At 40.5% G+C, this 14387-nt stretch overlaps 1 protein-coding gene across 1 annotated transcript; it reads right to left on the bottom strand.

The window, feature by feature from the left end:
* Positions 1-3992: 3992 nt before the first annotated feature.
* LOC112252199 (lipoprotein lipase) lies at positions 3993-12599 on the bottom strand. Its single transcript, XM_024423232.2, has 10 exons — positions 12331-12599; positions 10651-10832; positions 10153-10332; positions 8424-8535; positions 7776-8009; positions 7245-7490; positions 6107-6227; positions 5688-5870; positions 5390-5497; positions 3993-5271 (listed from the first exon to the last, which is right to left on the bottom strand). Exons 1-10 carry the CDS (start codon positions 12422-12424, stop codon positions 5220-5222), a joined length of 1512 nt encoding a protein of 503 aa, XP_024279000.1. The 5' UTR covers positions 12425-12599; the 3' UTR covers positions 3993-5219.
* Positions 12600-14387: the final 1788 nt, after the last annotated feature.

Below are 14387 nucleotides of genomic sequence, written 5' to 3' on the forward strand. Positions count from 1 at the left end.
CACTTACATTTCTCCTACAATAAAATAACATAGGGGAACTTACTTCATCATATCATGCACACTGGACAGGTGAAGGATAGGGAAACACCAAGCATAATCTGAAGTAAGGTAGGAAGGAGCATGCGGTTTATATCGGGGAACAGTGAAAAGGGTAGAGTAGGGGTGATTAAGGGAGCAGAGACAGATGTGGAGGGAAGGGATGTGGTCTAGGGTAATTGTAAACTAATTGAAGCCCGTAGAAGTGGCATGACCCTTACAACATCTCTATTTAAAAAGTCCTGTTCTCAAATTGTTCCGAGAACGTTAAGAAAACTTTCCATAAAAACCATAACAACACCTTTAGTAACGCTCAGAGAATGTTCTAAGAATGTTATTTAAAATTATAAACTGGGCTGAAAGACCGTATACCATCAGACCGTATACCACGGGTATGACAAAACATTTGTTTTTACTTCTCCAATTACGTAAGTAACTAGTTTGTGGTATATTGCCAATATACCACGGCTAAGGGCTGTATCCAGGCTCTCCTCGTTGCGTCGTGCTAAGAATAGCCCTTCGCTATATGTCAAGGAACCAGAGTAAAACGTTTTCAGAATCTCCCTACATCCTAAAAACCACAGGTGAAATTTTCACTTCTGTTCTCAGAATGTTAAAAAAAAAATCTGTTTCACTATTCAGGAAACATATGGCTTCGTTTCTACAGCCAATGGAAACCAAAAACATACGTTCCCACAACTTCCAAGGAACCAAATGTACTAGCTGGGTTTGAGTTATTTTGTCAATTGATTTATTGATTGATGACGCCATAACTATTGGACATATGATCATGTTTTTTTCCCTTTACAACATATCACAGTGCAGAGGGTTTTATGGCGTTTTTCCATGCAAGGGGAACCTCAGCCCACATTAGGTCTGTTTGAGGGGACTGTTTCCTATAGCAGGTATGTGTTAAGTGAGCTATGTGGGGTTTAGGTGCACAACTAAAGTGGAACATCATGTTATGAGAAGCAATGTGCGAAACCTGTGATGTCATCAACATTACTGTCTTTAGTTCCAGAAGACTGCACTGAGTGGAGGAGGCCAGATGGGCCAGTATAAATCATAGTCCAATCCTAACCAACCACACCTCTACCCCCTTTCCCCCAGCCTCTTACCCTAGCCACCATTCACCATGTTATACATCCATAGCCCCTTGACTTACGTAGAAATTGTGGTCTAGTAATGATGCAAGATCGCTTCAACAACATTTCTCCCCTGCTTTCTAACAAAACAGCATTTGAGCTTATCCAAACTTGCTTTCTGTTGCAAAGCCAATTTCAATTGGATGTTTAGTTTGATCATTTGCTTAGGTACATTCAGAGATGTAGCCTAACTATCATGTGATCTCTGTGGGAGATTAATAACAAATGAACAAATGCTTTTAGTTAGTTGGTGTTTGACTCTTTATGCTGGGATACCCACTGGTTGTACTATGGGAGGAATAGGTCTACAACCAATCAGCATGACATAGGCCTAGTTTGATTTTAACCCGCTTCCTCACTTAAGACCGTTGATCTTCTCAACATTTGACATACTGTATCAGTCAGTAGGGATCTGGAGTCCGTGTGAATTGTGGTTGGTCAGCCTCAGAGGTCTGTTGGACCAGTCCTGTGTTTCCATTATCTAAGCAGTGCACAAGTGTGTACGTAGGACTAAGAATAATGTCACCTGCTAGGGTCACATGCTTTCCTTCAAGAATGTGCACATGGTAAGTGTGTCTAGCCTCTATGGTGGACCATTGTTGTCAAGCGCCAAGGAAAAGTCCAGAGGGGACGCCCTGACAAACCTATCAGAGGCCCCTGGTCGCTCAGAATGAGAAACAAAGTTTGGCTCTGATGCTGGTATTTGTCACTGTTGTTATGGAACAAGTGGGACAAAGGGGGGAAAATCCCCACAGCAGTTGTCTTATTGTACTGTTGCCAGATTCAACACACATATACCCTGCTGCTCCCCCCAGAAAAAGCAGCTCTTGTAGCGTTCCAGTCGTCATCCAATCTAATGTTGCTTTTCTAGGAACTTGACCGAGTTTCCCTGTAAAGAAGGAACAGCAGTATTAGAAAAACAGATGCAATCACTCCCCATTGCTACGGTGCTGCAATTCTGGAGGGAAGCTGATTCGATTTTGGAGGGAAGCATCTCATTCAGTGTTATGGTGACGTAGTTCATTTTGATGAGATAATGTTGGAAACTGTACTGTAGAGATTTGCAAGAGCCAGTAAATTGGTGTGGTTTGGAAGCCAACTGCTGTCCAAAGTTTTGGAAGTGATAAATTGTTCTGGACTGCTTTTTCCAGGGTTCTTTTTAAGAATGACATGTGTGGTTCTAATGGCTTCAGGAAGTTCTTACCATGTGTAAAGATATCCTAGTTTATTTATCATGGTTGTGATGTATAGTGTGTTGTGTAGCTAAATGAGCCAGAAGTGGATATTTTCCCATTAGGAACATCTGTAAAATTCTTCAGAACTATTACATCTTCACTGCAAACATTTGTCTCGTGTTGTTTGCTTTTTTTGGGAGCTTTTCATAAGAAGTCCAATGGAAAAATGACAATAACATCTTAGAGAGGCATTCTGGTGACAATAAGTTCAGTGAAATGTAAGGTTTTAACCACACCTTTGTAGGGGTTACAGTCGTACACAAACACAAAAACACAATAAGGAAATATTTCAATGACCTCAAGGGAGGGAGGAGGTTTCCTAACCCTATCTCTGTCCAGTACCTACTTAGACCCATCACCCCTGAGGGAACACAGGCAGACTGGATTGCTTAAACACATCAGTGTCATTCCTCAATCCGACTGTAATTTACCGGATGACAGATGGTTTCCATGTTTTCGCCACATACTTTCAAGACATATCTTCTTATTCCATGAAAAATGTGTATTAATGAATGATTTAAAGCAAAATGTTAACAATGTGTCATCTATCTCATGTTGTTTTGTACAGTACTCACAGTAGTGAGTCATGGGAAAATATCTATCCTATCATGTTTCCTTATTTTTTGGATGGTCCAAATTCCAATAATTACCCAATAACCTCACTGTTTTCATGGAATTCTACCATGTATTTCCAACTCAGGGAATTTGGGGTCCAAAACTATTTCTCTGTGTATTGCCACTAGGTGTTGCGTAACTTGTTTTGGTATTTTAGGGTACTGATGATAGGCTCTAATGTGGATGTTGTGCTACTAGCACATGTCAGACGTAAGGTTTAATGAGCCGCAGGTGTCAGATTAGGCACAATGAGACCACTGTGTTTTAAGCACAGGAGTAATAACACTACTATTACAACAGTAGCCATCCACATCAAATTATATTAGTGTTATTTCTCTTATGCTTGTTTGCAAATATTGATAATACCTGTGAATGACAACTGCCTCTATATTGATGGCACTAGGTTCAGCATGCGATTATATCAAGAGATTAAGAATGCTTTTTTGGTCAATTGTACTCAAGGTCCAACCGAAATTTGAGTTCCGCTTTTAACACAACCCCTCCTAAAGACACACATACTGTACTTATAAAGTTTTGGAGTGGTGTGTGGGGCTGCCATACTGGGCCCAGGGGGGCTGTTGTTGTTTGGGTTAAGTGCCTTGCTCAAGGGCACAATGGCAGGCAATGGCATCTAGGGTTTGATACCAGATTCCAGTTGCCAGCTCACTTCCCGCCAGATTTTTCCCATCAGACCCAGGAGTCGAACTGGCAACCCTCCGGCTGCTGGTTCGCCTCGAACCACCAGACTACCTGCCGACTATATGCTTATATAGTCAGTCTTGTAAATTATGTATTGCCAACAATTATACACTATTGAGTGATGTTGACAGAGATTTTAATAATGTCCTAAGAATAGCTACATGTTGTATCTAGTTACATGTTCTAGGGTTAGAACAAGATAAGGAATTCAAGAACACAATATGTAGATCAGGGGAGTAGTAAATCCAATAATACCCAGATGTATAATGTACTCACTTTATTAAAGTATCATGATTTTCCTTCATACAGTGCACTGCATTTCAGTTCATAAAAGTAAATGTACTCATCAGCTGGCATGGAGACAAATTTGATCAGTCTGTCCAAAGCCACACGTGTAAAATCACAAAGATTAATCTATAAAAACAAAGACAGCAATGGAAACTTGCCCAAATATATTACAGCTTAATATACAAATATATACAGGTACATTCAATAAATAGAATATGAAACATTATTGGGATGCATTATGGCTATAATGTAGGGCTGTCCACCAATGTTTGCAAAGGCTCACAGATATGTTCTGTATTTAGTGTAGCATTTTGTTTGACCTTTCAAAAGGGCATGATTGACCAATAGGGTTAAGGTAATTGTTTCCACATCATTTTTGACCTATAAAAGAAGTTATACAAGTTTTCAGGAAATGCTAACTTCTGCTTGTGACCTCTATCTTCTCAAGTCAAGTGGCCAATTAAATATGAATCTAAACAACAATCCAGTTAGACTAGTTGTTGAATGATCAAATTGACTGACGTGGATTCACGCCCTTAAAGTGACCCCTGCCAAACACAATAACCAAATGCACACAAAGAACAAGCAGGGAATTAATCTACAACAACTCATATATACTGTATAACACTGATTGAAAAGCCATGTACACGGATCACTGTAATATTCAATTCAGGAGACAGTGTCACCATCTTTGGTCCCTGTGGTGGTGGCAGTTAGTTGTTTAGGCACGATGGCATTAGTGACATGACTATTATAGTGTGCATACCGAATGTGTCAAAAAGCTTTCTTAAAAGCAGAAGCTATTAATCTCTTTGAATCAAAAGTTTGAATCGGAACTACCCAGTATAGGGTTAGAAATACATTGATGTGATTTGTATACATGGACACAGATGAAGGATAACAAAGATAATGTAGCAACGTTAGACAAAGTCAAAACCATGAAAAAGCTGATTTTAGAATGACATTTGTAACACTCTCCATGATGATGGTTAATAGAAGAAAAATACCATAAACTGACTCCCAGCACAGTGGATAAAGTGATATAGATTGTGCTTGGGGGTGGAGATGACATGACAGAATGGAAGGCAGAAAACGGTACATGTCAAAGACTAACATCTCTTATCTTCTCTCCAGCACGTTCTCCCTGGCTTCATCCAGCTTTGGCTGTGGGCTGCAGTGCAGACTGTATTCAAGTGCTGCTTCATGCAGTGTTCTTCTTGAAGAGGCTTCCCTGCATCTTGAGCCTGTGCATCCTAAAGATAAGAGAGAAGAGAAAATGAGGAAGGAAGTTCTGAATCCTAACTTTGGATATGATAGATTTTTATGCATTCAAAGTTTCACAAAGTTTCCAAAATGTTCTAGATTTCTTACGTTTTCTCTTTCCGGCTCATGTTGTCCTCTTTTGATTTGACAAAGACTGCGTCGTCTTTTCCTCTGACGAGGTAGGCAAACTCTCCATCTTTAGCACTGAAGATCACCCTGGAGTCAGACAGTAAAGACTATCAGTAACGCCTTCTGAAACATGTATCATACAACTTCAAAGACTGGCAATGTGAAAGATGATGTGCAGTGTCAAAGATATTCATATATTGTCCACAGTACTGCTGGGTTTTGATTGATCCATCTCATCAATTGGAATATTCAGTTCATCATTATCATGATAACTTACTTGGACTGAGTCTCCCCGGCCTTGACACGCATTTTGCGGATGTGGAAGTTGCTGTTACCCCACCAGTCAGACCAGCTGAAGTAAGCATCTTTCTCCCAACGCAGCTTGACCATAAGCAGCTCCCCGATGTCCACGTCGGTGGTCAGCAGGAAGGACACGGTGCTGTTAGTGTTCAGGAACGGCCTGAGAGGTCACACACAGGTCAAAGGTTAGGGGGTCAGTTCACCTTCTGTACTGTATACAGTACCCAGCTGAGGAGAGGCAACGAGGTGATATCTCTGGGGTTAATTATGTCAGTGTATAATATTTGTACGTTTGGATATGTATAGAAATGATATCAAGCATTTCTAGACAACTAAGTATATAAAAAATAAATAATAATGATTTTATTATTTTCTTTAATATCAAACTACACGTACATGATGTAGGGAATGTCTGTCTTCTCATCATGGGTTCCGTACAGAGAGATTTTCATGGGCTGCTCAGTGTAGTCCAGTTTCTCGCTGCTGAAGAAATGCACCTTCACTTGGTAATGGAAAACTGTGGAAAGAATGACGGAGACCTTAATTTAGAACCACGCCACACAGACGTCTGAAACCCTGAGTATGTTTGCCTATGCAAATACCTGCAGTGTGCCCAGTTGAGACACATTCTCCAACTGTTTGAAGTGTTTGTGGCATGTGGACATTGTCCCATCACTGATGCCCACAGTTAAAGCTAAAGATCCTTATTCTGCTCCCACAGAACTGTAGTACCTCCATGATTATAACTTGTCTTTACATACCCATATTATAGCTCTGCTTACTGCCATGACTAAGGATGACTAAGGGAAGGAAAATGTTTAACTTCAGATTACGCATTAACGAATAGAATTGGCATGTAAAGTATCCTCTAACTTTACACTGTAAGCAATCACATGCAGTGGTGTCAAGTTACCAAACTACAGCCACTACTGAAATACTAATAGACTCACTCTAATGTGACTTTCATGGCTTGCACCATAAACCTTGTTTTATCCCCCCTGCTTGTTTTGGTTTGACCTTGATGCCACTAACGTATCAGATGTGTTAGACTGTGCCAATCCTACAATAGTGGGGTGAGGGGGGTTAAAAATTGACGCAGGCTGGGCATATGTTATGAAATCTTTTATGGATAGGGAGTCAGGAGGAACTGATAAAGGAGGGACTTGTGTAGACTTCAGAAGTCACACTGTTTGAACAGGGTTATCTAGTACTGGTACAGTATGTGCACTGGGGCCCCGTTGTACTAATGTAACATACATGGCCTGGTAAAGAGACTCTGTGTTCAGTTAAAGCTCTCAAGGCCAGCTTGAGCTAAGCCTAGTTCCATGCCACCACTACAGTAACTACATTTAGCCTTCTGGACCAATGCATTGAGGATTTGGTCACAAATGTACATCAAGTCTTAACTTATGAAAATCTATTTTAGTGCCAGGGAGTGAACCTTCTGTTGTGAGAAAGATTAATCCAATTGTTCCTTTGTGCATGAGTGCTCTCTCATCCTAAAGCAATTCCCCTACATCTCTCTCGCTCTTACGTTTGAAGGGCATCGTCTCACGGGTCTTGAGGTACATCTTGGTGCTCCGGGGCAGGCGGACCTTGTTGACGCCGTAGCCCACCTTGTTGCAACGGTTCTTGCGGCAGTTGAGACACATTCCCTTCATGAAGGCCTCCTTGGAGCTGCAGCGGTAGGCCATGGTCTGATGCTCTGCTGCATTCACCAGCGAGTCGATGAACAGGTGGATGGAGCGCTCGTGGGAACACTTCACAATCTGGTCCATATCTACACAGGACCCACATAAAACAAGACCATTAGGACCATGATGACTAAATCACTGGCTGATTCTCATATATTCACCGGACTAACTGTGCAACCATGTCTGTGACATTTGCTTATTCAGACTTAAAGTTAAAGAAAAGTTAAGACATTGAAAATGACACTTTTAATGGAGTCAAAGTACCTGATGCAGATATTCAAACTTAAAGAAACACACCTCATGAAGATTTACTACACTGTAATAACAGAGTGTGATTTTATTACATTGCAGTGTTAAGTTATAGTACGTACTATGGATGCCTGTGGTGGCAATCATCATCATGGTGTTCTGCAGGTCACAGCCTGGCTGGAAGGTTCCTCCGTTGGGGTAGATGTCCACATGGCCCACCGGTCTCTGGATGCCGATGCTGCGGTCTGGGGAGCCCCGGGTGTTGGTGTGCAGGACGTCCACGAAGAGAGCATCATCAGGGGACAGGGTGGTCTGGTTGTCAGCGTGCTCAAAGGTCGGGCCGGCTGGGTCCAAACCTGGGAGACGGATGGAAGGAGAGAGAAGGGGGAAGTAGAGAGGGAGAGAACAGTCACAGTCCATCTGTAATACTGTGCATGAGAACATGCAGGCAAAAGCCTCAGTGTGCTTCCAGGACTGAAGTAAAGCCACAATGTACTCAATGGATGTGATTATGGTGTTTAATGGTATGCTGCCTCCAGGGCCTGATCTGGTTTAGGGATAAATATTTTAATATTCTAAGCAGGTCAAAGAGATTTCATAGTTGAGTAAACTTTATGGAGACAAACTCAGGGACTATTGAGGCTAAATTCATTGGGGTAGAACTTGCATATGTAGGCCTGTGCATGTATGTTTGCATCCATGGTACATGTAGTGACAGACTGATAGACAAACAATAAAACCTCTTCAGCAGAGAAGGACTGTCTGCTCACCTGTGATCCTGCTGACTTTGTGGTTGGTGAGGAAACCGGCGATGCCGGCTACATGAGCCCCCAGACTGTATCCCAGCAGATGTATCCTCTCCCAGGGGTAGTCCAGTGTTTTCTGACAAGGGGGGAAAACAAAAATGGTTTATTCCTAATTCCTAGGCTGTCAAGTGTGACTGTGTAAAGACTTAGCTGTGAAACTTCTTATGCCATGGTTATGTGATGCTAACACCCTTTCAAGTATATTCTGTTACGTCAGTTATACTGTCTGCTTTCACATGTAACCATTTCAGGCGGTTTATCATACCAATGTGTCCTCCCTTGCCCTAAAGTATTTTTCTAGCAGACAATATGCTTCACATGTGCTGCTTCTATCAATAATGTGCTGTGTAATGATGCGGATCAACAACATGGCAGTAAAAAGCCTTTATGAGGCATACTAAATCAGAACCAGGAGGAAAACACATCCACAACTCTGACTTCTAAAACATTGTATCACCAATAATATACAGTATACTGAACAAAAACATAAACGCAACACGCATTCATTTCACAGATTTTACTGAGTTACAGTTCATATAAGGAAATCAGTCATTTGAAATACATTTATTAGGGCCTAATCTATGGATTTCACATCACTGGGAATACAGATATGCATCTTTTGGTCACAGATATCTTTTTTTTTTAATTGCCTCACAATGGGCCTTAGGATCTCGTCACAGTATCTTTGTGCATTTAAATCGCCATCGATAAAATGTAATTGTGTTCATTGTCCGTAGTTTATGCCTGCCTATACTACAATCCCACCGCCACCATGGGGCACTCTGTTCACAACGTTGTCATCAGTAAACCACTCGCCCAGATGACGCCATACATGTGGTCTGCGGTTGTGAGGCCAGTTGGGCGTACTGCCAAATTCTCTAAACCGACGATGGAGGTGGCTTACGGTAGAGAAATTAACATTACATTTTCTGGCAACAGCACGGGTGGACATTCCTTTAGTCAGCATGCCAATTCCGCGTGACAAAACGGCACATTTTAGAGTGGAATTGTATTGTCCCCTGCACAAGGTGCACCTGTGTAAGGATCATGCAGTTTCTTGATATGCCAAACCTGTCAGGGGGATGGATTAATTTGGCAAAGGAGAAATGCTCACTAACATGGATGTAAACAAATTTGTGCACAACATTTTGGAGAAATAAGCTTTTTGTGACTATGGAACATTTCTGGGATATTTTATTTAAGCTCATGACACATGGGATAAACACTTTACATGTTGCGCTTATATTTTTGTTCAGTGTATTTTTAATAACTAGATCGATTCCAAACTTCAGATACAACTTTTGTTCAACTCACCCATTTACACTACTGCCTGAAAGTCTGATCTCAAGTTAGAAATCAGGCCATTCTGTGAAGCTTATATTTAAGCAATAAGGGCCGAAGGGGGTGTTGTATATAGCCAATATACAACGGCTAAGGGCAGTCCTTAGCACGAGTGCCTGGATACAGCCCTTAGCCGTGGTATATTACCAATGCCTCATTACCAATGTCAGGTGCGTTATTGCTGTTTTAAACTGGTTACCAATGTAATTAAGAGCTTTAAAAAATGTTTTTGTCATAACCCTGGTATACGGCCTGATATACCACGGCTTTCGGCCAATCAGCATTCAGGCTCGAACCACCCAGTTAATATTATATTCTTTTCTGTGTACACAGTGACCTTGAGATCACTTACCTGCAGCCAGTTGACAAACTTGGCTACGTCTCTGCCCACCAGCTTGGTGTAAGCGGCGGAGGTAGGGTAGTGCTGCTGGGCCCGGGTCAGCCAGTCCACCACGATAACGTTGGCCTTGGGCTCCCTCTCATACAGCGCTGTCACCAGCTTAGGGACCCAGCTCTCAAATAGCCCTGTGACCTGGAAGAGACACAGTTCTAGGGTCAGTGGCTGGCGTGACCCAATGTGGCCCTGTCCCCCATTGTCTGCTCACTGCACTGATTGAAGACCAGCCAAGTGTCAGCACTTTAACACATGAATGAGCACTGGAGCGTTATAACTAGGGACAGCGGGAGGCTTCTCATCATGCATCTAGTTATCATTGCTGAATCTATTTTTAGGGACAATTATTGTTGAGTTATTTCGCTCATAATATAAACAATACAGCTTATTCAAATGATGGTAAACAATTTATGCTTTAGTGATAATCAATCATAATAGAATGTCAAAGCTTTTTACCGTCCATCCATGAATAACCACGAACGTCTGAGTCTCTGGGTTGAATTCACACTCTGGGATGGTTAAGGGCTGGCCAGGAACAATGTAGCACAGGTCATCATCTGGTACCTCAGCGGTTCTCAGGGAGAACTTGGATACAATGTCAGTGAGGTCCTCAAGCCATTCAGTAGAGTTGTTGTTACCTGCATAGAGTGATGATTTTTACATGTTTTTGTCATTTAGCAGGCACTCTTATCTAGAGCAATTTAAAGGACAATATGGTGTTAAGTGCCTTGCTCAACGGCACATCGGCAGATTTGTCAACTAGTCGGCTCAGGGATTCAAACCAGTGACCTTTTGGTTACTTGCCTAATGCTCTTAACCGCTACACTACCTGCCGCTCGCTTTACTACTAGTGCATAATCTTGCATGTTAGAGCTTTAAACAAACATCCTGTTCTAATAGCATACAGGTTATTATTATGCACAATGCAGGGGAGTCAATACGATTGTTTACATTTTCAACCAGATACATATTGAAACTCATTCTAGATGTCATATTAGTGAAGAGTTTGTCATAATCATGATTGCACAAGGCAGTCACTAGAAATTCAAACCCTTTACCACCACCAAAAATGTACTTCTGATTTGCATGACAAACCAAATCCAGCATCTACAATTTCTTTACAAGGAAACAAATTCCAGTATTTTTTATTGGATCTTTCAAGTGGTGGCAATTCAGCTTTTTATATTCACACTCTGACTATCTTGGAAGAAAATAATTACAAAAACACAATCTGCAGAATTTATCAGTTTATCAATTGGTATAATCTAGTCCAATTAACAGCATGATAAAATAAATCATGAAAAGTTTTAACAGTCAAGTGTCGCCCCCTTTTGCCACTTGCATTTCTACCAACCAAACATTCATTCATGATTCCACATTTTCTAGTAATGCTATTTCACACAAAACAAATCACAAATAAGCCTATTGACCACATTAAATATTGAATATAATGTTAATTATAATATATATATATATATATGTGTGTGTGTTATTATGCAAAAATGTGTAAAACAAATGAAAAATAGTTATTTTGCATTAAAAAATGCTAACATATTTTAGTTCTCAAAGTATTGTTGTAATTGCACTTGAATTTGCAAATAATTATTTTCTTCCTCATTTTCTTTCGGATCCAATTTTTGTTGTTGTTGCAATGGTTGGAAAGAGCTCCCACTGCGCACCCTAAACAAAAGATACCTGAGGGGTGGGGTAGGTGGGTCTAACAACTTCATAAACTATTTTCTGGGTTACTATGGGTCAGTTGGAGATGGCTGCACCAATTATGCTCCTTCCAGGTGGCTTGAGTGTTTATTTTATGGGAGAAATTCAACTAGGAGCAGACTGGGACCAGAAATCAGCCCTGGCATTTCTAACACACCAGACCATTATTTTTCCTGAGGCCCCCACACTGGACCAATTTTTCCTTGAGGAACCCATTATTATCAAAATAATTATACTTTTGTGAAAAAGAAAAAAAAATTGACAGGCCCAGGGGACAAAAAACTTGACCAACCCATCTGGCATTTGCCCGTAATGCCAGATGGCTAGTCAGCCCCCAGGAAAATAATGTATTAATTTAACCTCTCTCTAACAATGCCAAAGTCAGCTCTACAAACAGGAGACATATCCCTTACTTACCAAAAAGTGTTTGTTCTGGTGTACTTGAAAAAGATGCACAGATATTTGCAAGAATTATCCAAACGGTGACCAAATAGGTATTTTCTTTTCCCATATTATTGTTGATCTAGACGTTTCTCTGTCAAGTCCCGAATGAAAAGTTCCTTGAAAATTGGTTTAGGAGTAGTAGATCCAATTGTATAAGTCAGTAGGATCACAGCTCCGGTTAAAAACTGTGGTCTGACTGTGATCAGAGAGTTAATAACTTTCTTACGAAGTCTGACACAATTGCCGCCCCAAGTTGTCTTTATAAGAGGCTCATTTGAATAAACAAACTCCATTGGTCTGAAATGAGTGGGCTGGTTCCAAATGCAAAATTGCAACAAAAATCATTGGCAACTCTGCGCCTTCACCAATGCGCATTAAATGTGGAAATGTTATATTTCTGTTCTATAGCTTTCACTTGTAATCCTTCATTTCAGAATAATATCTTGTCATGATTAAAATGTTCACCAAATTGATTTACTTGCTATTTCTTTAGAGATTTAATGCTTTAGCCTAATTCGTTTTAAAACTTTTTTTCAATATATATTTTCGTAAAATAAAAATAATAACTTTTATTCATCAGAAATGGGCTTCTATAGGTGTGTGAGCTATGCAGTCTCTACAATCTCATGCTCCCGTTTTGTGCTCTTCTGTGAATCAGGCCTACCAGACACAATGCAACAAACTGGAGAAGAACCAGTGACATTGTTTGAATCGTAATTTATGTATGTCCAACTATATCTCGATCTATCTCTATATAGCGAAAAGTGATACGTTTTGTGTGTAGGATTCTGCTAAATGCAGAGACACTATTGGTGCTGAATAAAATGTGTCAATATCATTTGAAATGTACTTGCATAATGTCATATTTGTTATAAAATATATCGTACAAAACCCCCCCACAACTAAACCGTTAGGCCTAATAAGCTATACTTTAAACGCGAAGATATGTTGCATTGATCCTACAGGTATTACAGAATTGATGTGTGGCATAAAAGTATACCTCAGCCATCCCCAGGGACAACAATACACTCTTTACTGAGAACGTCGTGGTGGACACCAGATTCCCATGTGAAGGAGAAGGGCAATGGGTGTGTTGTGCAAGCAAGCCCCTTCTCTCATTGGTTGATCAGCTGAATTTGGAAACAATGACAAATCTCGATTGACTCACAAATGATACAAGACAGTCTCAGTGTCTTGTGAGTGTGCCTGCATACCAGATCTATGTGGAAATTCTGAAGGACATATTTCAATGCGTTATGTTAATTTATGCAGTACTAAACTCCACAAAGCAGTCTCTTCCCACTGGGCACACTGGTTGAATCAACCTTGTTTTCATGTAATTTCAATGAAATAACTTGAACCAACATGGAATAGACATTGAATTGATGTTTGTACCCACTGGGTTGACATACTCCAACAAATAACTCATTTAATTGGACTATGAAAACCAGATGTTTAAAACACAATAGTCATATAGTATGTTGGCAGCTGAACAGTTTTAAGGTTCTATTAACTTTAACTTTTTTTGCATGTACAATAAATTGTGAGATTGAAATTACACTGTGGGAGTGCAGGCAGTGGTGTGGGTGGGAAATTTGTGTGACCAGTATGACTGGTGTTATGAACAGAGAGTATATAACTCATGTCTGGACAGAGAGTGATGCATGCCAATTGTCTTCTCCTCCACATTTGTCTGGTACATCAGGCAAAACATATTAACCTGAGGGTCAACTTGACATAACTTGATGAGAGAACAATAACATGTACTGTTTGATCGTATATAATGTCATATTATTGATCTATATCCTGTCCACTGAATAGAGAACATGTCAAACCTGGATCTCACTCTGGAGGAATATTGTTTCACTAAATCTTAGAATCTGTAGGAATAAAATGCCATAAAATAGATTAAACCCGTAGTCAGAGTAGTATGTATGAACATGTACAGTACTATTTATCAGGGAGGCTTTGTGCTTTGCCCTCGCTACAAAAGTACCCACATATGAATCTAAGTTGACCTTTAAGGAGGA

Source organism: Oncorhynchus tshawytscha, linkage group LG06, assembly GCF_018296145.1.
Source record: "Oncorhynchus tshawytscha isolate Ot180627B linkage group LG06, Otsh_v2.0, whole genome shotgun sequence".
Taxonomy (NCBI): domain Eukaryota; kingdom Metazoa; phylum Chordata; class Actinopteri; order Salmoniformes; family Salmonidae; genus Oncorhynchus; species Oncorhynchus tshawytscha.

Coding starts and splice junctions, on each gene's coding strand:
- LOC112252199 (XM_024423232.2), bottom strand. CDS start 12,424: ATGGGAAAAGAAAATACCTATTTGGTCACCGTTTGGATAATTCTTGCA. Junction 10,833..12,330: donor ACCAGAACAAACACTTTTTG/GTAAGTAAGGGA, acceptor CACTCTATGCAG/GTAACAACAACTCTACTGAA. Junction 8,536..10,152: donor AGTTTGTCAACTGGCTGCAG/GTAAGTGATCTC, acceptor CCCCCTTGTCAG/AAAACACTGGACTACCCCTG.